This window comes from Drosophila ananassae, chromosome 3L (assembly GCF_017639315.1).
Source record: "Drosophila ananassae strain 14024-0371.13 chromosome 3L, ASM1763931v2, whole genome shotgun sequence".
Lineage (NCBI taxonomy): Eukaryota > Metazoa > Arthropoda > Insecta > Diptera > Drosophilidae > Drosophila > Drosophila ananassae.
In genome coordinates, this window is record NC_057929.1 from 6,338,111 (window position 1) to 6,361,865 (window position 23,755).

General features: G+C 41.9%; 4 protein-coding genes and 1 long non-coding RNA gene across 14 annotated transcripts; 3 read left to right on the forward strand and 2 right to left on the reverse strand.

The window, feature by feature from the left end:
- Positions 1-142: 142 nt before the first annotated feature.
- On the reverse strand, positions 143-2,682 carry LOC6494857 (protein lifeguard 1). 2 transcript variants are annotated; one of them, XM_001959503.4, is made up of 4 exons: positions 2,470-2,682; positions 1,805-1,911; positions 1,393-1,494; positions 143-769 (listed from the first exon to the last, which is right to left on the reverse strand). In XM_001959503.4, exons 1-4 carry the CDS (start codon positions 2,486-2,488, stop codon positions 263-265), a joined length of 735 nt encoding a protein of 244 aa, XP_001959539.2. In that variant the 5' UTR covers positions 2,489-2,682; the 3' UTR covers positions 143-262. The 2 variants fall into 2 exon arrangements, with proteins under 2 accessions (XP_001959539.2, XP_014763013.1); XM_014907527.3 differs by lacking the exon at positions 2,470-2,682 and adding an exon at positions 1,966-2,126 and having other exon boundaries at positions 1,805-1,887.
- LOC123257303 lies at positions 2,161-2,963 on the forward strand. The gene is made up of 2 exons (XR_006507343.1): positions 2,161-2,212; positions 2,439-2,963. It is a non-coding gene; the product is annotated as an uncharacterized LOC123257303 (long non-coding RNA).
- Positions 2,778-5,566, reverse strand: LOC6494856 (protein lifeguard 1). 8 transcript variants are annotated; one of them, XM_014907523.3, is made up of 5 exons: positions 5,441-5,566; positions 4,735-4,837; positions 4,069-4,391; positions 3,757-4,005; positions 2,778-3,702 (listed from the first exon to the last, which is right to left on the reverse strand). In XM_014907523.3, exons 2-5 carry the CDS (start codon positions 4,772-4,774, stop codon positions 3,343-3,345), a joined length of 972 nt encoding a protein of 323 aa, XP_014763009.1. In that variant the 5' UTR covers positions 4,775-4,837; positions 5,441-5,566; the 3' UTR covers positions 2,778-3,342. The 8 variants fall into 8 exon arrangements, with proteins under 8 accessions (XP_014763009.1, XP_014763008.1, XP_032306615.1 ...); XM_014907522.3 differs by lacking the exon at positions 4,735-4,837 and adding an exon at positions 4,892-4,929 and having other exon boundaries at positions 5,441-5,561; XM_032450724.2 differs by having other exon boundaries at positions 4,735-4,858; positions 5,441-5,559.
- Positions 5,567-5,642: 76 nt separating this feature from the next.
- On the forward strand, positions 5,643-8,407 carry LOC6495770 (aspartate--tRNA ligase, cytoplasmic). 2 transcript variants are annotated; one of them, XM_001959505.2, is made up of 5 exons: positions 5,643-5,881; positions 6,273-6,373; positions 6,463-6,788; positions 6,847-7,868; positions 7,981-8,407. In XM_001959505.2, the coding sequence occupies exons 2-5, from the start codon at positions 6,293-6,295 to the stop codon at positions 8,142-8,144; spliced, it is 1,593 nt and encodes a 530-aa protein (XP_001959541.1). In that variant the 5' UTR covers positions 5,643-5,881; positions 6,273-6,292; the 3' UTR covers positions 8,145-8,407. The 2 variants fall into 2 exon arrangements, with proteins under 2 accessions (XP_001959541.1, XP_044571864.1); XM_044715929.1 differs by lacking the exon at positions 5,643-5,881 and adding an exon at positions 5,909-5,982.
- Positions 8,408-9,395: 988 nt separating this feature from the next.
- LOC6495771 (protein vestigial) lies at positions 9,396-23,370 on the forward strand. The gene is made up of 8 exons (XM_001959506.4): positions 9,396-10,080; positions 11,108-12,039; positions 16,365-16,899; positions 17,713-18,120; positions 22,266-22,357; positions 22,543-22,739; positions 22,803-22,864; positions 22,932-23,370. Exons 2-8 carry the CDS (start codon positions 11,944-11,946, stop codon positions 22,979-22,981), a joined length of 1,440 nt encoding a protein of 479 aa, XP_001959542.1. The 5' UTR covers positions 9,396-10,080; positions 11,108-11,943; the 3' UTR covers positions 22,982-23,370.
- Positions 23,371-23,755: the final 385 nt, after the last annotated feature.

Here is a 23,755-nt window from a genome sequence, read left to right on the forward strand (position 1 = left end):
TACATTACGGCCACTCGCTCGCATTAATTAATTGGACACCGCGGCGTGGACAAGGTCCGAAGTAGTTGCCGAGGGCCCAGCCAAACGTATCCAAGCCCCAAAATCCCAGTTTCAAATCAAAGCGAGCTCTCGCCTTCGTAGGTTTAGTTTTTTGTCGTCGTCGTCGTTCTTTATTTCAGCCCAAGGTGGCTCAGTAAAAAATAAGTTACATAGATGTATCTCTTAAATCGGTAATGGGAACTATAGATCGTGGATCGCCTTTTTAATTGCGGCTCAGACCGATAATGGCCAGTATGTACATGAAGATGTTGATGATGTCAAGATAGAGGTTCAGTGCCGCGAAGATGTACTCCTCGGGACTGATGGAGTACTTGTGGCTGCCGCCCATCATCAACTGGGTGTCGTACACCAGGTACACCGAGAAGAGCAGGGCTCCCAAGGAGGCGTACACCATATGGATCACGGAGCCTGCCACGAAGATGGCAACGAAACCAAAGATGACGAACACCACCAGGCAGGCCACCAGCACTCCGCCGCACATCGTAAAGTCCCACTTGGTCTGCAGGGCGAACAGGGTGAGGCCCAGGGCCACTGCAGCCGTGATGCCCACAGCCATGAGCACCTCATTGGCCTCGTACTGACCAGCCACCATGCCCAACAGGAAGGACTCGGCGACGGTGAAGAGGAACAGGAAGATGAAGTTCAGGGGTGTCTTCCGGCGGACGCTCTCGCAGCAGGCCATGCAGATCATGGTCACAATAAGAACCGCCTGAAAAAATATATATTTTATTCAATATTTAACAAACTTTTAGGTTTTTAGAGTAAAAATATATATAGATAGTTATAGATGGTAGAGTCTACAAAGTAGAATAATCTTCTAGTAGATTTATTTTCAATAGTTTTCAAATCTGTAGTACCTTTCCAAGAGATAGCATTATGGAAAGGTTTTAGTTTTCTAGGAAAGATAGGAGGTTTTTAACCTTTTTCATCAAGCTTTTTTTTTTATATTTAAGTTATAGTATTCAGAAACTGAAATTAGTAAAGATATTTTAATTATATCCTAATCTTTTAAATATTTTAAGCTTTTTAAGAACATATTACCTTAAGTGAATTATAAAAAAAATTCCATAAAAACAGAGTTTATTTAAGACTATTATATTTTATTCCAAATATTATCAGATTCTAACAAAATCTAATTCTAAATTCTGATTCTAACTTATCTTAGAAGCCACCTCATAAGTGGGTTGTGTTGATTAGCTTTTAGGCAATAAATAATAAGGCATTATTTAGTTTAGAGGTAGATCAGAGAGGAAGATCAGATAGAGAACTTTTAGGAAATAGTATTTTAAAACTTGAAAATTTTCCCAAGTGAACACCAATGACATAACTTACCAGAGCAATCCAAAAGAGGGCGGGATTCTTTTGAACCCATTCCTGCGAAGCTTTCGAAAACGTGAAAACACTCACAAATCCAAAAGTGATTAGCAATTGGCACTAAAAATAGAAATAATATAAATGGTATTGATTGATAAAATACACACTGGAAAATTTTATGATATAAACTATACATTATTAACTATAAACATAAAACAAAATAGCAGTCAAAACTTATTATTTTCCAAAGATAATCACCCAAAAATATTCAAACTTTTTAGAGAAATATATAAATTATATGAATCATAGAGAGTCAGACAATATATCATCTTTAAAGTATTTAAAAATAAAATATTAGTTAGTAGAAACAAAGGCCTAATCAATGACTAAATGTTGGATAATTTTCCACTCCTTGAACTTGACAACTCACCATCAATATGAGGTAGACCTTCCGGATGAATCCTTTCCGGATGCTCTGGTCATCGAAGGCGAAGCTCTTGTCGGCCTCCGCATCTGTGTAGGCCCCGGTTTCATCGCCTGTGTGGTTGGAAGACAGATCAAGGAAGTATATGAGTTAGAAACATGACTAACCGTACTGGAAGTGATTGTCGCTGCTCATGACTAAAAATCGATATGGCCACTAAATAATATAGATTTCAGGGATCTTTCTCCGCCCGGCCGCCGGTTGTGTACGAGTGGAATAGCTTAATGGCGACGGTCGGCTCCAAATCGCCCTTTCCAGGTGTCTCCACACAACCGACGACTGCAGATTAGCCAGTTCGTTATCGGAGGCCCACACTCACACTCCAGATAAGGTATATTGTTGGGCCATGTTTGGGTGAGTAAGTGACATTGCCACCACGCAATGTGGGTGAGCAGTACTCTCCCATCGGAAAGTGAATCACATTTCTAGCTGTCTTATCGAATGCAATTGGGTTCAGAGAGGACCGTATATAAACTCATTTCCCGATCAATCCAAATGCCAAAAAGGCGTAAAATAGAACTCTTAATTTCAGTTGGCTGTAAACCAAATCCATTATCTAATCTGAACCCTCTCCTCCCAGCCGATTCCCATCGGTTTAGCCCAATACTTACCCTGCTGGTAGTGATACATTTTACGGCTACGCCTTGCTGGAATTCACACGAACTACTGAAAACCGGTGGCCGGGTCACTAACCAACTCTGGGACCAACCCGAAAATTAAAACACCGCCCCCAAAACGGAGATAACAAGCAAAGAAACGATAAAGTGGTAAGGTAATGAAAAGATAATGCCGGAAAAAGTAATCCAAACAACCGGCGACGTTGCTCTCCAACTTTAGACTAAAACTGCATCTGGCGGTTAGTGGCTGAACTGGATGAACCGCTGCAGGAAGCCCCACAATGCCCAAGCTCTGTGGTGGCTTTAATAAATAGATGCACTTTATTGTTGACTTTAAACTCAGTGTCGCTGCACGCGTTACAATGTTCGGTATTTCTTTCGTAAATCTTAAATCGGGGATTTCATAAACTGTGTTATTATTCTGTTTAACAACGGCAAGCCAACTTGCACATATACTCTCACATAAATATAGATTTTATATATTATTATTGTTGATTTTTGTGTATTTGCGAATGGCATATCATTTGGTAAACGTACATAATTTTGTTTATTTTTTTAGAATTTAGAAAATATCCTTAATATTGATACCTCAACTTAAGCACAAATATATAACGAAAAGTAAGTTCATTTGACTGAATGACTTAACTGACATTTATAACTAGAAGGAAACCGGAAATAGGCCAACAGAACGCGAAATAGATAGATCATAGGTATTTGAGTAATGCGTAAGTTGAAGAGCGCCTTCACTGGGGGAAGGTTTAAATACCGATGAGATTACGCATAACAATATTCGTCGTATTCATATTCCGGCTAAAGCTAAACCCGGTTGTAAACTGTAAACAATATTTGGAAATAGAGCGGCTGTACTTAGTCGCGTGACGCGCCAATTATAGTCAGAATGTACATGAAGATATTGATGATGTCCAGGTATAGGTTGAGGGCCGCGAAGATGTACTCCTCGGGACTGATCGAATACTTGTGCTCGCCGCCCATCATCAGCTGGGTGTCGTAGATGAGGTACACGGAGAAGAGCAGCGCTCCAATCGAAGCGTATACCAGTGTAATAATCTTTCCCTTAATGAATATAGCGACGATTCCAAAGATGAGGAACACCACCATGCAGGCAACTAGAATTCCTCCCATCATGGTGAAGTCGTACTTCGTCTGCCAGGCGAAAAGAGTAAGGGCCAAGCAAACCGCAGCCGTTATACCCACAGCCAAGAGGACCTAAAAAGAGGGGGATTTTTCAATCTGCTTTCTTTAAAGAAACCCAGTACTTACCTCTTGGGGAGCATAGCGAGAGGCAGAGACTCCCATCAAGAACGATTGTGCTGCTGTGAAGAGTCCCAGGAATATAAAGTTTGTCGGGAAAGTTCGGCGTACGCTCTCGCAGCAGGCCATGCAGATCATGGTCACGAAAAGCACTCCCAGCGATACCCAGAAGAGCCACATGTTGTTCCTAGCAAACTGCTTGGTACCATCGTGGAAAACGAACAAGGCTACCGCTCCAAAAGTAATCAGGAGTTGACCCTATAAGAAAATGAATATTTCATTGAAGAAATGCAATCATTGAACTCCTTTTTAACCACTTACCATCAAAATGAGATACACCTTGCGAATGAATCCGCGTCGAATGCTCTGGTCGTCGAATGAGAAGTTTTTGGGCTGACTCTCGGGGTCATCGTAGGCTCCATAGCCACCGGCTGACGGTGGTGGCTGGATGAAGCCCGGCTGGGGGGCATAGCCGCCCGGCGGAGGCCCCTGTCCATAGGGTTGGCCGTACGGGCCCTGTGGATACGGCTGTGCGCCACCCTGGGCGTAGGGCGGATATCCTTGAGGCGGGCCCTGCGGTGGATAGCCTCCATAGCCGCCTTGAGGAGGATAACCCCCTCCGTAGTTGTACTGCTGATTAGGGTCTGGGGATGAGTACATGGTGTTAGTTGGCTTTGAAAAAAAGAATATGAACTGAGTTCCTCTAACGCAATCTTTCTACCGAGAACTGTAAAATATAAATGATTCGCTTCGGTCCACAATGGAAACGAAATGCGAGAAAAACGAGCAAGCAAGCATCCACAAGTACTCTTCAGCAAATACATTCAACCATGATAAGGGGTACTGAGAACAAATATACAGAGCTATTACGATGGCAATGATTCAGATTTCGTGGCGTTTGGAAACTGGCAGTTCCCAGGGGACAGACAAAAGCATGCGGTTGTAACCAGGAAAGAACCAAACGCATTAAAAAAAACTTAAATAAACCTTGGTACTGGGGGTACTGGGGGACACTCTGCCAGGACATTTTCGCAGGTGCGTGTTCCTTGTTCTCTAGGGATTTGCTAAGGACTTGCTAAATCAGAGACCGCTGTGAAATAGACCCAAAAAACTTTGTTAGTTTGGCTTTGCCATCTGCACTCACCTTGCATTGTTTCTGCACCGGGTTTAGTAGGAATTTACCTGAAAGTAGAGAGATGACAAGAATAATAAGTGTTTGTTTACGAGACTAATTTAATTAGCGTAAATAGACATGGCTCGGGGGACGGAAAATGAGTTTCACTCTAACATGAAACTTTAATTATCAATCAATTTGGCACTTGCGTAGTGGGTCGAGACATTCGCGGAATTCATTGAAAGTTTTTCTCGTTGTTGGGGCGAAAATGACGTGTGTTTTGAGCTTTGACTGCGGTTGGGGAAGTGGTCTCTAAAAGGCAATCGCCGCTTAACATCTTCACCTACACACCACAAGCTTACACGTTTAATTCTAGTCGCAGCTATTAAATTGGTTCAGCTGGAGCGACCACCAACACGTAAATAATACATACACAAATAATACCTTTGCCAGCAAAAACGGTGACTCACTCTATTGAACGATTCTCGAAATTACCGGGGAAGCACCGTAATATAATAAATTTCAAAAGGACAGTCGATTATCCTGTCCTCAAATGGTTCACTTAGTTTAATTATTTACCTCTGAAGTGCGTAGGATTGATCTAAACAAACAAGTTGGTTTTGTTTTTTCTGGATTAATCTCCGAAAGTGAATGTAGAGATGTGCAAATTTATGTCTGTTATCGAATGAAATTTAGTCGATTAATTTAGCAGATTTCAAAATATTTCAAGGCTAACTGAGATTGCTTATCATATTGTACTTATTATAAATTTTACTTTTAGATTTCTCTCGGTTACTATATTTCTTCTTATAGAAATAAATAATAATAAAAAATAAATAATATCTTACCATAACAAAGAAATAACTGACGTCACAAATTCAAAACAAGCAAACTATCGATAGAACGGCAGAAATGTACTATAAAATACCAGGCTGCATCGAACTGCGCTGGCATGCTGCAATAGTCCACAACGCTCGTGAAATCTTTTCGTTTGTGTATTAAAAGGGCAACAGCTAACTGGTAAGTGGAGTGCAATTGAGTAAACAGTTGAAATAATCAATAAGTAGATGACCGCACACTCCTTGACTCATCAGTTAAAGGGGCTGCAGAGTTTAGGTTATGTGCGTGTGCCGCTTGACAAAGAATCCCTCTCCCCGGAATCGAATCTCCGGACATATGGGGGGTTGTGGGCGGATTTCGGGTGACTGAACTGCATCCGGAAGCCAATGTCACTTATTCGCAAATGGGGCACTTCATCTGGGAGGTTCTATTTATAAAGACCGTGACGCAACCGGTTCCCATCCCACTTCCCTTGCCCATCGCCTGTTGCTTATCAGAACCTGTGGTTTATGGGCTTGTTTTGTGACCCTCCATTAACCGATGTATTTATCTACGTCTCCGTATATTACAGCCGTTTTTGTGCATTCCAAGATGGCCGAAGAAAAGGAGAACGTGCCTGTGGGAGAGCAGGTCTCCAAGAAGGGAGCCAAGAAGCAAGCCAAGGCCGCCAAGGTAACTACAGATTCCCTCCTAATTGTGGACGTGGCGTGATTTGTTTGTCTTTGAAAATCCGTGATAACAGCTCTAATCTATCTTTCCAGAAAGCCGAGCAGAAAGCGGAGAACGCATCCGCTGCTGCGGCTCAAAATGCAGGCGGCGATGGAGCCGAAGATCATGCTGCCGGTCGCTATGGCCTCTCGGAGATGATCCAGTCCAAGGACAAGCGCAGTGAGCGAAACTTCGTCCCTGTGCCGGAACTCAGGGGACAGGTGGGCAAGGGACTTGTTTGGGTGCGAGGACGCGTTCACACATCGCGTGCCAAGGGCAAGCAATGCTTCCTTATTCTGCGCCAGCAGAGCAGCACGGTGCAGTGCATCCTGGCAGTCGGTGATATCATATCCAAGCAGATGGTGAAATTTGCTGGAAAGTAAGTTTCTTTTTGTTGTCTTTTTGCTTTTAAGTTTCTAACATACTCCTATTTTCAGTATCCCCAAGGAGAGTATCATCGATATCCAGGCCAAGGCTGTGGCGGTGGCCAGCAAGATTGAATCCTGCACGGAGCAATCGCTAGAGTTGAGCGTCGAACAAATCTTTGTGATTTCCCAAGCCAAGGCTCAGTTGCCTCTGCAAATCGAGGATGCCTCTCGGCCGGAGAATGCCGAAGACGATGGACTTAACATCCGCGTCAACCAGGACACGCGTTTGGACAACCGAGTACTAGATCTGAGAACTCCTGCCAACCAGGCCATTTTCAGGCTGGAGGCTGGCGTGTGCCGTCTGTTCCGTGACATTCTCACCGAGCAGGGCTTCACTGAGATTCACACGCCCAAGATCATCTCGGCGGCCAGCGAGGGTGGTGCCAATGTGTTCACCGTCAGCTACTTCAAGGACTCTGCCTATCTGGCGCAGTCCCCGCAGCTGTACAAGCAGATGGCCATTGCTGCCGACTTCGATAAGGTGTTTACCGTGGGCGCTGTTTTCCGGGCGGAGGATTCCAACACGCACCGGCACTTGACTGAGTTCGTGGGCCTCGATCTGGAGATGGCCTTCAAATACCATTACCACGAGGTACTCCACACGATCGGAAACACGTTTACGGCCATTTTCAAGGGACTGCGCGACAAGTATGCCCGCGAAATTGAGTCCGTGGGCCAGCAGTACAAGGTGGACGCCTTCAAGTTCCTGGAGCCACCACTGATCCTTCAGTTCTCCGAGGGTGTGGCCATGCTGCGCGAGGCTGGCGTAGAGACCGGTGATGAGGAGGATCTGTCGACGCCGAACGAAAAGCTGCTGGGTCGGCTAGTTAAGGCCAAGTACGACACTGACTTCTACATCCTGGACAAGTTCCCGCTGGCGATACGACCCTTCTACACGATGCCAGACCCGAACAACCCCGTCTACTCCAACTCGTATGATATGTTCATGCGTGGCGAGGAGATTCTGTCTGGTGCGCAACGTATCCACGATCCCGAGTACTTAATTGAGCGAGCTAAACATCACGGAATCGGTGAGTGTGCTTTATAATGTTTATTAGTTTATACAAGCTATTGGCTTTTTATCTTAAGTGTCGTGGAAAATTGTTGGTTTCTAATAAACTTCAATCTTTTTTCCCCTTTTAGACACATCCAAGATTGCCGCATACATCGAGTCCTTCCGCTACGGATGTCCTCCTCATGCTGGCGGCGGCATTGGCATGGAGCGCGTGGTGATGCTGTATCTGGGATTGGACAACATCCGCAAGACTTCGATGTTCCCACGTGATCCCAAGCGGTTAACGCCCTAAACTGCCAACTCAACTAACAACTCTACCCATTACTCTTTAGATGTGAATTAAATTCGATGAAACTTTCGTTTTACTTTCCCTGTGACTTTCCAAACCTCCGATTCTCCTAATTTATGCGTACCACGTGTTTTCCCCCCACCTTCCTAAGACTTACATGCCGCAGAGTTGTAAAACAACATGAAAAACTGTACGAGAAGACTGCATAGAGTCAAATCTAATTGGAAATTCGTAAAAAAATAAATATCAGCGTGTTTGTACTGTAATGGGTGTTGTTTTTTCTATCTGGGTGAATGATATTTAAAGGGGCGTGAAATTAAAGCTTGAGTAAAGATAAGATACAGATTTGGGGAATTTTTAAGTACTTAGGAATTTGTAGCATAGTTTTAGGGGCAAGAATGCGGAGAGAGTAAGATTGTTAGTAATAGAGTCCTTTTTCAGAGAGCTCTTTAAGAAAATCATTTACCATTCTGCCAAACTGAAGACTTTTAAATCTAATTTATTTAAAAACTTGTTTTAAACTTGATTAGCTTCTGTCATTCCTTAATTTTCAATTTCCAACACGACTTCCTGCAAAGCACTAAACTCGAATGCAGAAATTTAAGAAACACCTTGTCAATGGAGAGTCAGAAGCGAAATAAAACCGACAAGCACTCCGAGGAACACCACAATAAATTGTATTCATTTGCAATCAGATTATTATCAATACGGATACGTCACGCTGTGAGGACGGACAGCTAGCTACGAGCCGGAAGGGGGGTGGCTGGCGGGGCACTGCAAACACTGTTGACACAGTTGGCGCATACTTCTCGGTTCAGAACAAAAGGACGAAGCCCGTAGTCGAGGCGAATGCGAATTCCTTTCAATCTGCAATCTGCTCCGTGCGCTATGTACTGTGTATGCCTGCCATATCGGCAGGCGAACTTTAAAATCGGACGTGGCCCATACAGACCCAGGCCTTCAGTCCTCAAACGAAAATATGTGGAATTGTGGCGTGCGGAGGAGTTCCGTTTCGTCTACTTCAAGACACAATTGAGACGCACTCCATTTTATTTTCACACCGATGTGGCATCGTTAGCCGTGAGAAACAACAACAGCAACGGAAATAGCAGCATCTCATGGGCGGAGTCACCAAACCGACAACACTAGTCGTCTCGCTCTGACACAAGCGTGCGACCAAGACGGCAAGGCATTGGAAATTGCCATTTTGTTTTCAGCTGCTCTGCCGCTTCCGCTGCCACAGTGCTGTGTTCAGAGCTGTGCCGTTAATTCGATTCGAGCCAGTTTGTTTTGTCTCTTCCAATTGAGCGGCAGCCGGCAGCTCTCGCGTTTCATTTTGCTTCGCTCGTAAGCGATTTTTATTCCGTAAGCGAGTGTACGGGGCAACGCGTACAAAATTTTTCAAAATAAATCAAGTGAGCGATCGCGGCAAGTGCAGCAGCAGCAGCAGTTCATTTGTATTTTTTTGGCAAGTGGCATCTATACACTGCAAGACGAATCTATCGCCTCCCCGTCGTCGTCGTTGTCGTGTCCGCCGTGTTCACTCTCTCGCGCCGCCAAGAATTTATGGAATTTGGCATTTTGTGGATTTAGCGAAAATATTTTCATTGAGTGCGCCGAGCAAATGTTTGCCAGCAGTCGTACCCCGACTCGGATAAAAATAAAATGCACAAAAAGCTGCGACAAAATCTAAAAAATTCACGTGCGAATTCCCAGCGCCAATAATTCTAATTACTATTCAAATTAACGGCCAAAAAAAACAAAACGCTTATCGTCCGCCTTAATCCAAACCAATCTAAAGTCAAATTGTTGTGAATTTGTTGAATATTCCAAAAAATAATCAAGTGTTTAGTTAAGTAAATATATCTAAAAAGATTATGACAACTGGGAGTCTTGTTGGATTGTTGGATTATTAATAAAAAAATAAAACCCTCAAGTGGTAAGTTGATCAATTGCCGCGGGTAAAAAGTCCATTTGAAAAACTAGTTGGAATGGAACTCAGAATTGCGCAATTAAAGAGTAGAATTTTCAATTGCATAAAAACTGGTTATTCTTAATGCTAAGAACAAATTGTGATGTCAATAAACTGTCTTTACTTTTGTTTTTAAATAGGTCAAGTAGTTACATAATATTTGTAGAGATTCTCTTTATTTTCTTTACTTCTGTAACATAGGATTTATTAAATTATTAATTTTAAATGAAAAGTATTTAGAATCAATAGATTGTAGATTATTTTATGGAATCGAACCATTTTTATGTGAAAACTTGGGTATAATTTCATGAAACTTCCGACGGACTTTTTAAAAAAGCTTAAAAACAAAACCTTATAATGTAAAGATTAAATTCATTTGTATTGTTTAATATTTAGAAAGTCTAAAGTAACTTTTTTAATAAGTTTTCAAGAACTTGTATTTTTTTTAAAGAAAACACATGCCAACGGCATTTCAAATCCTTTAAATTGAAGTGTAATTTAGGGAAGAATGGGTTTAAAGTTCTTTAAACTATTTTTTTTTATAAATTACATAATTTTTAATCTTTAAATATTAGTTTTTGTTGTAAAACCAAGTTAATTTCAGAGCTTCCTATGATAGAGTTGCCACCTCTACAATTTCAACTATCAACCGTCGGGAGAGAAAGATATTGCCTACTTTTTTGAGCTTTTGTTGTGAATTTTTGAAATGCTTACATATCACGTATTCGCCCAGTAATCGTTAATATTTATTTTGCTCAGTTTTTAATACGAAAGCTCGTTTAGATAGTGTTGGGGGCTTTGGAAAAATGGCTTTCATGGCCTTTTTACACGCAATTGCTTCTCATGAATAAAGTCGGTCACAAATGTGGGCTGGCTTTGTTTATTTTTTTACATAAATGCAAGAAATTGGCTTTCAGCTATGCATTTTTTTCCGACAATTAGCAAATCGTTAATGCCCCCCGTCTGCACTCTTCTCTCTCCACTCTCGTTGCAGTGTCGGTGATTCTTCAACGGAAACGCGGATGAGAAACGAAATTGACGTTCCAACGCCACAGGGAATGGCAGTATAAAACAGAAAACAAAAGCCAGAAGCCAGTCTTCAAATCCAACAAAAAAACAAACAACAAACAAACAACAACAAAGCAACAAAACAACAACTAACAGCAATCAACAATGTGGAAATGATAATTGCAATTGCCTGCACAAGCGAACAAAGCAAAGAAAACCAGTGAAGAAAGTTGGAAGAGAAAAAAGGGGAGTTTCTGCTTAAAACAAAAAAAAAATTAAACAAAAAAAAGTTTAACGAAAATTAAAAAAATAAATACAAAAAAAAAAGACGAAAAGCAATTACAGCTCTTGATACAAACGCGATGGTGTCTTACAATATGTAAATATAATTAGCCGAGCGGAGTTTTCATTCCTGGAATTTCGCCAGCCAGCTAAAGAAATAAATACTATCTACTATCTATAATACATACTACTACTACCAATAAAAAACACGCTTCCACTCGCTAGCCGGTTTTTTAATTACTTCGGGCTTCTCTCTCTCTCTATCTTTCCCCACCTGCAGGCTGCCTGTCTCTGTCGCAGCTCGGAGAGAGAGGCTTCGGTCTTAAATCACAAAACAATAGAAATAAATTCCAATTCAAGTGCTAATCTAAAAGAAAAAAAAACAAGACTGTGATTACTCTCCATAACAATAACAATAACAATAAATTCGTAATATCCGTATCCTGTATCCTGTAATCGCGCGCGTATCCTCCTACTTTCGAGTCCTTGTGAGTGAAACGCCTGCAGCCTGCAATTGCAAGTGCGATTGCCACTGCGACGATGGCAGTGTCCTGCCCCGAAGTTATGTACGGTGCCTACTATCCATATCTGTACGGGCGCGCAGGACCAAGTCGTTCATTCTACCAATATGAAAGGGTGAGTACAAGCTGTTTTTTACTGTTCTCCTACTGTTTTTACCCTATTTTCTAATCCTTTTAAGAGACATGTTTAGAGTCATTAGGATAGGTCCTTGGAAACTCTGTTAAGATTCAATAAAAGATTAATTTAATTATTAGGGAGTATTCTTTTTAGTAAACATTTTCTATAATTTATAATTTTTAAAAATCAACTCAAATTATTACCTTTACTCTCTTCTTGAAGACTCTTGTAACAGACCTTCTTCTAGAAAACTCACTTATAACCGTTCTTCTTTAAAAAATAGAAAAATAACATGAAAAAGTGTCTAGAATCTTCTTGAAAAAGTATGTTCTTATTCTTGTAAATCTTCTTGTCATCTTCCTCTCTGAGACTATATAGGTATGAGGTATAGGACTAAGGATACAGGGAAGGATATAAAAATAGGGCTAAAATAAAGAGATATTTTTAGGAAGGCATTAGAGGAACTACCAGCTTAGTCTCTTAAATCAGAAAACCTTTACTTAAAATACTATGAAAAGTTCTATAATCTCCCTAATGAAAGAATGGGAAAAAGTTTCCCCTAAAAAATCAGCTCAAAAAAGTTTTGTTTTCAAGATTGTTGACTCGAGCTTTGCTGACAATAATTACCGAGACTTGGCTAAAACGATTTCAGTGGCAATTACAAGCAAAAAAGGTGTCAAAAATGACCAAAATCGAAGAACCTCAAAGCAAGTTTAATCCAAATTTGTTGTGCACAGTTTTGGCTTAAACTACATACTATGATTAAACTTAACATTTATTTAAAGGCTTTTAAAACATTAAAAAAGGTGTATTTGAAGCTATTATGTTACAAGATTGAGGAGAAATAAAGATTCTGTCTAAAAAACCTTTAAATTTTGGCTTAAATATAAATTAAGAAAATATTACAATAAAGTTTTAAATTTTTTGTAAAAAAAAAAGGTATCTCTTTTCACAAAAATCCCATTTTTAGGAAGCCCTTTAAAAAAGGGAAAGTAGCGATGAGTCATGGTCCTTTAGGACCGAGGCAGCCACAGCAGCCCGGCTGATTGATGGCTCTCTTCTTGCCAAGGCCAACTGCCAAAAGCCAAATGGTGGGATGCTGCTACTCCCGCCACTGCTGTGTCCTTCTACCATGTCTCTCGTCAATTTGTTTCGACCCGCTTCGGAGGCCAGAGGCCAGAGACCAGAGACCAGACCCCAGGACTGCATAATTAGACGCTTCTAACAAATCATAAGAATTCACGCAGAACGCAAATCGATTTGGGTAACCCAAAAAAATAAAAAACAATAAAAAAAGCTGACAAAAACGGGTGAAATAAAGGGAAACATTTCAAGGAATTCCTCGAGTCAATGTTTGGGGCCTTTTGTTCGCCTCTCTCGGCTTTTTGCTAACATTGATTTCGAAGATTTCGTTGTGATTTCTGTGACAAGTACAGAAAAGTTCTCACGATGCCAGGCTGCTAAGGGCTCTGATCTGTTTCGTCTGGCTGGTCCAGGGCCATGGCCAAAAAGGCACCGAATCCGTATCCAAAAGGATCCAAGGAGACTGGACTCCACTCCACTCCACAGTGTCGCTGGGGCACAAAGAAATTCTTGTGTCGCAAGTTCCAATTATACAAGGCCGCGGCACCAAATCGAAATTGGCCTTTTATGTAAGTAACCGATACGACACGATTCTGATTCTATGCTTTTGCATGCCCATAAAGAGGTTCCGCGATAAACCCTCTGCCTGGATTTGTGTGCCAGGCCTCAGCTCAGTCAGGCCTTAGCCAGGCTTAAACGAAAAAAAAAAACAAAAAACAGAAGACTTTCAGCTACCAGGCCAATCGCAGATTGAGTCAGCAGCTTCAGCTGGATGACCGGTTTATTTGGGCTTTTTTTTGTTCCTTTCCAATACCCGATTCCCGATTCCCTTAGAAACCAAAACGCACAATTTTGTCCGCCCTTTTCGACACTTTGTTGGCCAGAAACGATCTGAAAAACAAAAAAAAACCATGAACCGATCCGTTCGGTTAATTTATTGTGTGTATCGCCATTAGTTGTTGCCGATCTGCCTGGCGGGGCTGCCAACGCCATAACATAACCATCCCGATCCCGATTCTGGGGCCTTTTGTCAACCGACACGGTTCCGATTGGAGATAAACCAAAAGAGACTTGCACTTAAAATAAAGGTTTAAGTTATTAAAATGTTAAAAGGACTGTAGTCCTTATAGTATATATAGTATATGATATGAAAATATGCCTTATTTTCCCTAAAAGATCAATAGAAAACTTACAGATAAGTTAACAAAGAAACTCCTCCTTAAATGTTTAATAAATAATTTCCAAAGCTACTCCATATTTTTTGTCAGTGCCTCAAAAAAAAGCTACTATATGGGTCGGGCCTTGGAAAAATTGTCGCTGGTTCGTCTGGGCCGTTGGGTGATTTATGCCGTGTGATCGGCGGGCTGACTGCTCGGCATAACCGACATATCGCCTGCAGCTAATAACACCACTGCACCAGATACAGATACAGATACAAGGCACAGATACACAAGCCAGATACATTTTGTATCTGCGCATTGTTTCTCCTACGCTACTGCACTTGCTGGATGTCCTCCGGACCTCCATAGTCCCCAATCCGAACTCCAATTTGGCGAGACTTCTTGGACTGATAGTGTTGGCCGATAAGGCGGAACGCATTGATTATGTCCTTAAGCCAGGTGACAGATGCAGATACTCGATCTGCCGCATTCCTGGCGGCAAGTGTATCTGATGCTCTGCCTCTGGTAGTATCTCAATTCAATTTGTATCTGTATCTATTACGCCGAGACTGCGCTGAGTCAGCGTTTTTGTCTCTAATTAAGTCTGCCGGCTGCTAACAAGCTACAAGCCCCAACCCCAACCCAACCAGCTGCTGTATCTGCAAGATACTCGTAAATCAGTTCAGCCCCTGTCGATGGATGCACTCTTTCAAATGGTTCGTGCCCGGTTAACCCATTATTAACCCTTGAGACACCACCGACGATAATAATTGGCATGTGCCTTAGGAAAAGTGACTCTGGGACGGGGGTCGCCTCGCCTCGCTTCGATGGCAGTTTATTCTTAAATTTAGAAAACATTTTCGACCTCAAATGTTGCATGGCGGCATGGGGTTATCTGCCACTTATGGTGGCTAGGGTGCCACACTAATGGGCTCATTAGGTGGTGGGGGGGCGAGGAGCGAGAGCCAAAGGGGGCGAAGGTGTTGCTCGTAAATCGTCGCCAGCTCCGCATTATGTTTGACACTCCGCTAAGCGCCTAAGATTGCGGCGTGATTATCGTCTTCTGGTTGCAATCCTACTCCAGACTCCCCTACTACCCACTCCCCACTCCATGCTCCCTCCCCCTTGACCCATTTGGAGGTATAGCAGCAACCTTGGCTCAGTCCGTGATAATATGCGCCAAACGGTCGTAAATTTAATGGCCCTGGCTCCCATTTTCCATCAACATAAATTTTCTTATTGTGTCATTTTCAATTTGCTGCAACGCGTCTCATAACTCATTACCGCCCGACTTGCCCGACACCTTCGTTTTCCGCTCGACCTTTTGGGAATTCGCTTTAGATACATTCTATACTATATATCTTTTGAATCTTGTGTGTAAAGTTGGAGAGATACTTGAAAGGGTCTTGAAAAGAAGGGGTTAGTTCTCGAGTTACGGGGCATTCATTTGGCACCTTTTGGTGGCTTTTCGGAAGAGTTTCATTTGAAATAATTCCATTTTATCATAGATAGTTCCTTGGGAAAAGCATAAAAATATAGTCTATATAGAGTACAACTAAGTATAGCTTAAAAAAATAAAATTACTTTTGTTTGGTTACAGATAGATTGTTATAGAACCAATTTTAAACCAGGAAGTTACATTCTACCTTCGTTAATTTTAATTTTCCCAAGTTCTAGGTTCTACCTCAGAAATACCATTATTTGTTAGCCTATTTTCTAAAGAAATATTGCACAAATTGCAACATATTTTGTGAAATCTAACAATCTTTTCGAATATTTTTCAAAAACACAAAAATAGTGTTGGAAATGCCAGTCAAGAAGTTCTTAAAAAGCTGACTCCTGCCTGGAGTTCTCTTCAACTTAGATACTGAAAACAAAATTTGTATAAAGAAGAATAATTTATTACCTTAGTGCTTAAAATATCCTTGAATATGCTCTCCAAAATCAATATTTTATTTAAGAAATAACAATAATGAATGACTTTTTATATCCATTCCTAATATGGCCTTAAACCTCTCCTAATATTAAATATTTTTTAAATCCCCTTACTAAATAAATTATTTCATATAACTCTTCCAGTTCAACCAGGATTTGTACTCCTCCTCGGGCGTCAATTTGGCGGCCTCGTCGAGCGCCTCCGGCAGCTCTCACTCCCCCTGCAGCCCCATCCTACCGCCCTCGGTGAGCGCCAATGCCGCTGCGGCGGCGGTGGCAGCGGCGGCCCACAACAGTGCCGCGGCAGCCGTGGCGGTGGCCGCCAACCAGGTCAGCTCCACGGGGCTGCAGTTGGGCGGCGGTGGCCTAGGCGCCAGTGGACTGGGCGCCAGTGGGCTGGGCGGCAGCGGACTGGGCGGCATGGGCGGCGGAGCGACGGGCGGTCTCCTCGGCAGCAATGTTCCCGGCAGCAGCAGCATAGGCAGCGCCGGGCTGGGCATGAGTCCGGTGCTGAGCGGTGGACACTCGCTCCATAGTCGGACGCACGCCCACAGCCACGCCCACGCCCACTCCCACGCACACCAGCACCCGCACTCACACAGCTCCCACGCGCACGCACACACGCATACGCACCAAACCAAAGAAGAGGATCTCATCGCGCCGCGCAGCGAAGCTGAAGGTGAGTTTTCACTAAAAATTTATTATTTTTAAATATTAAATAGTGTTTAAATACATTTTTTAAGGGATTTTGTCTGCAAAATGGGTATTAAGTGTATTTTTTTAGCCTAGAAGGACATTTTTTGCAATTGAATTTTGAAATGGAAATCATTAGAATTATAATTAATTTTAATAGATCTTTTAAAAATGTATAATCTTAATATATTCTAATACTAAATATATTTCATTATATTTGAAAAAACTTCCTAATATTTGGAATATTTCCATCTTAAGATTTAAGATGAATTTGTTTCCAAATTCTTAAAAAAAGACACTTTCCTAAACTCTTTTTCCAAAAAGAGGTTTAAAATATTTACAAATTACTATCAAATTAAATAACGATTTATAATTAAACCTAATATACTTACAATTACTACTTTAAAACTAAAAAAAAAGCTATGAAGAGCAGCTCAAGTGCTGTTTCCTTTCCACAAACTCGACTTCATGATGGAATTTATGATTTTTTTGCGCCATTTTACCTTTCACGGAGCCTGTCAATGTCAATTGTTTGTGTTACATAAGTTTTTATATATTTTTTTATTTGGCAGTCCACCTGGGGGGTGCTATGGCAGGAAATAGTCATGTTTTAGAGAGGGACGGCAACGGCGAGTGTCGCATATTTGTCGCTAATTAATTTGCAAATTCTTGAAATCGCTGGCGGGGCACTCGCATTCCCGGCCAGTTAGCATTTATTAAATTATTTCATATTTTATGCGAGCCACTGTCACTTGCAATTATTTAATAGTTTTTCCTTTTTGTTTTCCTCCAAATGCAGCGCGCCTGGTGGGCTCCCACCTACATCAGCATCACAACGAGTCCTCCTGCTCCTCCGGTCCGGATTCTCCGCGCCACGCCCACTCGCACAGCCATTCGTTACACGTGGGCGTAGCGACGGGCGGTCCCTCATCGGCGGGCGGTACGAGTTCCACGGGCATTGGCGGCGGCGGCGGAGGAGGAGGAGGAGGTGGCGGTGGGACAGGTGCCATTCCCAAGGAATTGCCCGCTCTGGATGTGTCGCTGGGCGGAGGCGGCGGAGGTGCCAGCAACAGTAGCAGCAGCCAGGGGCAAGCTCAGTATCTCTCGGCCACCTGCGTCGTGTTCACCAACTATTCCGGGGACACTGCCAGCCAGGTGGACGAGCATTTCTCCCGCGCCCTCAACTACAACAACAAGGATAGTAAAGGTGAGTTTCTAGAGAGATCTTTTAAGAAGTTCATGATGTTTTAAGAATCAGAAAAACAGAAGAAATAACTAAAGGTTGTGAAGGATCTATAAGATAGCTTCTATAATTGTAGAAACCTTTTAAAAGCAGTACTCTGTCCAACTCAAAGCCCTTTCCTTCTAAAAAATCTCTAAAAAAAAATGTAAAAAACTTGAAAAAGAATTGCAAACACTTGAAACTAAACTCCAACCATGATAATTCCCACAAAAGCCATGCCACCCGGCCTGGAAAGGTTACAATTATTTCGAAAAACACATTCTAATCTGGTGACATTGTCTCTCCTTCATATCTCGAGGCTATAATTGAGTTGAAAAATGTTTCTTTTTTGTATTTTTTTGTGTGGGGGATAATCAGCTAGCTAGTTTCCATGCCTCCCTTTCCATTAAAATCCCAGCCCGCTGGCTCATTTGCGGCTCCGGCGTGATGGGGAGCTGGAAGTTTTGATCAAAGACCCGCTCGTGTCATGTACTTGTCCCGGCTGTCAGTTTGCGTGTTTGCCTCGATTTGCGGCACTGCCCCACCGAAATGTGGAGGGCAGATGCCCCTCCCACAGCACCCTGCAACAGCGGCAGCGGCATAATTAGGTGAAAAATACGCCAGCGGTTCCAGCAAAGTTATTAAAATGTTCTCGGAAGCAGGCCTCTCTGATTATGGCGCCTGGAATGTGTGGAAACTATTCGTTTTTAAGGCAAATTAAAGTTAATTTTTAGCCATTTCTAAATTGTTTTCATTCAGGTTTCCTTCACCTCAGGACCATCATTTATCTTGTCAGAATTCTTGAGCTCCCAATGGCGAAAAATATAATAAATTTGTCCAAGTGGACTTAGTATACACTTTATGACACTGAAATCTCTCGGCAATTTTTTGCCAAAAATCAACAGAAATTGCTAAAGATTTTTGAGCAAATGTAGATATTTAAAGAGTACATATCATCGTCATAATATAGATTTCCGATTCAGGTCCCGTGGTATTTGAAATATTTAAATTTTGTTTACCGCTCATTGGCATAAACCTGGGTAGCATTTAAAATCACTTAAAGATAGACAGTTTATCTCCGGTCCCCGGGAAATGTCTGCGAATTTAAGAATACAAGATACTCACACACCATGCCACACCATAGCACTACCATTGGGGCGCACAATAAAACAAATAAATCAAGTTGCCACTTGCCACTCGCTTGTTCTTTCGATTTCAAAATTAATTACCTCCTTTAATGAAGATAAACGTTTCGTTTGTTCATGCCTGTCTGCTTTGCCTGTCCGTCTATCAGCTCCACGGATGCAGATACTATATCTGCTACTTGCACCATCCTCTCTATATAAAGATACAACATGTGTGTATACATCATTCGTGTCGGATGGCCTTTGCTTTTTGATTTTATTTTTAATATATGCGAATATTTAGCAGATGCCGAGTTGTGTCTTTCCCTTTTTTTTTTCATTTAATTTATAATTACGTTGATGAGTTGTTGGCTTCCTAATTTGCATCCATTGCTCAATCAATCAATTATCTTTGCATTTGAATGCCGAACAGGTGCCACCGATATCGTAACGCTAATGTTGCGTACGTGTTTGGTGATTTTCAAACCCAAAAATTGCCTACTCCTGCCACTGCCTCACTTTGTGGCACCGCCAATTGTTGTTGAGCCTGGGATTTTATTGAGTTTCTGTGGCTGCCACTGCTGCTGTGGCTGCCATTTCCTCATCCCCACTCTCCCCCGGTGCTCTGTTCATTTGCTTTGAAGAAAATGCCCAGCACTTTGTGCGAATTTCCATTCAGTTTCCCATTCAATGCTCCATTCGTTATGCGATAATTGGAAATTTTCCAGCCACTGTTTAAGTGAGAATTTACGCTGAATTGCTTTGCCGAAATTTAAATCAAAGTTTGGCAATTAAATAGCAAATAAAGGAGGTTTGTAAAAAGGATATTTAAAGTTATAGGACTAGGCTCACAAGCAAAGTTTGTTTTAACTTTAATCTATAACTAATAACTCATACTTATCCAAAAACTTAGAGTCCTAAGATGTCTTTTAAATATTTCAAATGCCAGAAAGGTGCACTTGGCATTTTTGTTTCTGCCACCAGACGCTGCTACTTAGTGGCACACATAGCCCGTTTTAGAACTGTCCCTTAAATACAGTTTGCAATGATTTTGTTCCACTATTTTTTGTATTTTTTTTGCAGATATATATTTATCTGTTTGTGGTGCTTAATGGTATTTAAAGTTCATTTTGGTCATTTGTCTATTTTTCACACTGAGAGCGAGAGCAACTATTCAGTGTTTATATAGCTTTTTTGTGTACTGCAATGTGCCGTGTCTATATATGCTATATAAACGGATATATAAACAGATATTCACATATATATAAAGCTAGTTGGAATGTGCTATAAAATGTCGCCGGAATGCGATGCGGTTGCCGCAGTTGTTGTTGCTACAGAGTGTGTGTTGTTGTGCGGTTCGTCTGACGGTGGCAATGCCGAATGCCGCATAGATTCCTCATTACGATTTTAAAATGCATTTCAATTAACTGCTCCACACAGACAGTCCATCCATCCGTCGGTATAGATTCTATAGTTGCATGTATGGAGCGAGATGGGGGCATGCAACACAGAGTCAGATGCATCGATGAGATAGCAGCCAAGACGCAGTGGCACGCTTGCACTTTTCTCTCTGTTTTCTGGTTCTTTTCTGCTTCTCAATCGCTATGCTTTTTTTCCTAAAAAAAAAAAATAAAATAAAATAAAAGTCCACCTTTTGGCTGCGAAGGAACATTTAATTAGATACCCAAAGAATTCGATTTAAAATTCCTTGGCACCCGCGGCAGTCAGGAGAAACCGAAACAGAAACACAACCCGACAGATACAAAACACATTGACCAGATACAGATACAGAAGTGTGGTTCTAGGCCCTTATACTCCAAGGATGCAGTTCTTCCTGGGCGATCTATCCTTATCGGGCCATAAATACCGTCTTGTGTAAGCCTCTTCATTAGGCCAGGAGGTGAAAGGTGAAACAGGTACTGCGGCTTTCGCTTTTGAAGCCGATGCTGATGACGATAAAAAAAAAGAGACAAAATAAAATAAGAAAAAATAAAGACTGAAAGACTGAAACCTCTTTTGAAAGTGAAATGCAGCAGCCGCAGTAGCTAAAAAATAAAATATCTTTGGCAGTTTGCTTGTTTGCACATTAATGGGAATTCCACGGTTTCAGCTGAGCGAGTGAGTGAATGGCAATGGCGTTGGGATGTGATGATGATGGTTGCTTTGCTTTTCGGTTTTTGGTTGCAAGTGGATGCCATGGCAAGAATAAGGAGGCATGAGGAGACGAGGCATCCATGCGGCATCCAGCCGAATCATCATCATCATGCATGGCACACTCGCCAACGTGCCGGCCAAAGTTGTCGACTCGCGACGGCAGTGAAGCACAAACATTACACATCCTCACAACCACATCCTCATCCTCATGCTCTTATCCTCCAGCATCCAGCATCCAACATCCAACTTCCATCTCCATCCAGTTCAGTTCAGTTGTTGTATATTTTTCTCTCGAATTCGAGTTTGGAATGTTGTCAACGCAAATGCAGGCCTATGCAAGTTTTTGGTATCTGCTGCTCAATTGCAATCTTTACCCCATTGGTTTGCTATTTTTGGTTGCCCCCGGTCGGCTCCTGTGGGAGCTCCATTACACATAATGGAGATGTCTTGCCATAGTCTGCCTCCTGTTCCTGTCGCCTGAATGGGGCATGGGTGCGATTTCATAAACGCGTAGATTTACAATCATTTAATACAAGTGATGATCCCGAACAAGAGCGCGACAACGAGGCACGAACGACAACCGAAAACATTCCGCTCAGTTATTTGCAACAGGCCATGGCGCCGCCACAAAAGAGGGCCAAGGAGGAGCATGTGCCCCAGTCCCTTGTTAATCATTTCAGTGGCAAGTGAATGGAAATTGTCTCTAGAGGCGACACCATAACACTTAAGATTGTTTCAGCTTTAAGGATATCTTGTTTTAGGAACTATATTTAAGATCTACACAGATCGTACTCCTTGCTATCTATAAGAACTTGAAACTAAACAGAAACCCCTACCATCCTCTACTTACAGAGAGCTCCAGCCCGATGTCGACTCGCAATTTCCCACCGTCGTTCTGGAACAGCAATTACGTGCACCCCATACCCGCGCCCACACACCACCAGGTAAGCTCCTGCCACTCCAGCCACAACCAATAACAATGCCACAAGGGGGCAAGACTAGGGGGCACAATGCCGATATCCAAACGATTAACTGCAATACGTGAGGCAATTACGACTTCAAGGAGTCTCCGCCGGCAAATGGTTGAACCTTCCTCTCTAAAATAAGTTGTAATCCGATCTTTTTGCAGGTTAGCGACTTGTATGGTACGGCGACGGACACTGGGTATGCCACCGATCCGTGGGTGCCGCATGCGGCAGCCCACTACGGTTCCTATGCCCACGCGGCGCACGCGCACGCGGCCCACGCCCATGCCTATCACCACAACATGGCCCAGTACGGCAGCCTGCTCCGGCTGCCCCAGCAGTATGCCAGTCATAGCACCAGGTGAGTCCACTTCTGGCCAGGATTGGTCTGTTTTTCTAAGTGTTTTGTGGGTTTTTTTTTCAGGCTGCACCACGACCAGCAGACGGCTCATGCTTTGGAGTACTCCAGTTATCCCACAATGGCAGGTTAGTAGATCTTAGAAGTTTCTTAATCAGACTATGTAATATATGTCCTTAATTCTTATCCTTCCAGGCCTCGATGCGCAAGTCCAAGACTCTTCCAAGGATCTGTACTGGTTCTAGAGATGCCCTACCAATAATGTATAAACATGGCTTGGGAACGAGTTGAAGTTGAACTCCCAAGATCCGATCGCTTTTGGATTCGAGGCGATTCCCTGGGCCTGGGCTATTAGCCGGGCCAGGCTAATAATAACAAGCTTTTTAAGCTACAATGGCAGTCTGTGTTTCTGTGTGAGCAAAACAATAACAAACGCAAAGGATTTCGAAATTTAATTTACATTTAACGTAATGTTTCACGTTTAAATATAGAAGTCGTAAGCTTGTCAGCCCCCAGTCCCAATCTTGTAAACATTTTGAAGCGCTTTGTTTCAGTGTAATTTTTGATTTTTAAGTTTAGCATCCCATATCAGCAATTTAGACACATACAAATAATGATTATATACACTCTTATATATAAATATACAAATAAATATATATATATATATACACTCACATATATATAATATAATGCTATTCGTAATCAGCGTTGGTAACGTTTAATAATCGACATTTCTTGTATAGTTAAAGAAAACCTTAAAAAAAAATACACTCGAAACGACAACAACCACAAAAAAGTTAGAATTTATTTTGTTTAAACTTCAATTTTTGCAAAAATTTCAAACAAATTAGGTTAAAACAAAGATCAAATTGAGAAAAAAAAAACAAACGCCAAGCATAAAATTCAATAAAAATGAACAAAAAAAATTTGAATACAATCATCAAAAAATATTAACATGTGGTTTTTATTTCAAAGAAAAAAAAAGGGTAAGGGTATATAAGTTGGATCTTTGGATCATC

Excerpts from the sequence above, each read along its gene's own strand:
- LOC6494856 (XM_014907523.3), bottom strand. The coding sequence starts at position 4,774 with ATGTCCTGGCAGAGTGTCCCCCAGTACCCCCAGTACCAAG. Across the intron at positions 4,392-4,734 it reads CCAGTACCCCCAGTACCAAG|ACCCTAATCAGCAGTACAAC; the intron begins GTTTATTTAAGT and ends ACTCATCCCCAG. Across the intron at positions 4,006-4,068 it reads AGGTGTATCTCATTTTGATG|GGTCAACTCCTGATTACTTT; the intron begins GTAAGTGGTTAA and ends ATTTTCTTATAG.
- LOC6495771 (XM_001959506.4), top strand. The coding sequence starts at position 11,944 with ATGGCAGTGTCCTGCCCCGAAGTTATGTACGGTGCCTACTATCCATAT. Across the intron at positions 12,040-16,364 it reads CATTCTACCAATATGAAAGG|TTCAACCAGGATTTGTACTC; the intron begins GTGAGTACAAGC and ends TAACTCTTCCAG. Across the intron at positions 16,900-17,712 it reads GCCGCGCAGCGAAGCTGAAG|CGCGCCTGGTGGGCTCCCAC; the intron begins GTGAGTTTTCAC and ends CTCCAAATGCAG.
- LOC6495770 (XM_001959505.2), top strand. The coding sequence starts at position 6,293 with ATGGCCGAAGAAAAGGAGAACGTGCCTGTGGGAGAGCAGGTCTCCAAG. Across the intron at positions 6,374-6,462 it reads AGCAAGCCAAGGCCGCCAAG|AAAGCCGAGCAGAAAGCGGA; the intron begins GTAACTACAGAT and ends CTATCTTTCCAG. Across the intron at positions 6,789-6,846 it reads ATGGTGAAATTTGCTGGAAA|TATCCCCAAGGAGAGTATCA; the intron begins GTAAGTTTCTTT and ends TCCTATTTTCAG.
- LOC6494857 (XM_001959503.4), bottom strand. Across the intron at positions 1,495-1,804 it reads AGGTCTACCTCATATTGATG|TGCCAATTGCTAATCACTTT; the intron begins GTGAGTTGTCAA and ends TTCTATTTTTAG. Across the intron at positions 770-1,392 it reads CCCTCTTTTGGATTGCTCTG|GCGGTTCTTATTGTGACCAT; the intron begins GTAAGTTATGTC and ends ATATTTTTTCAG.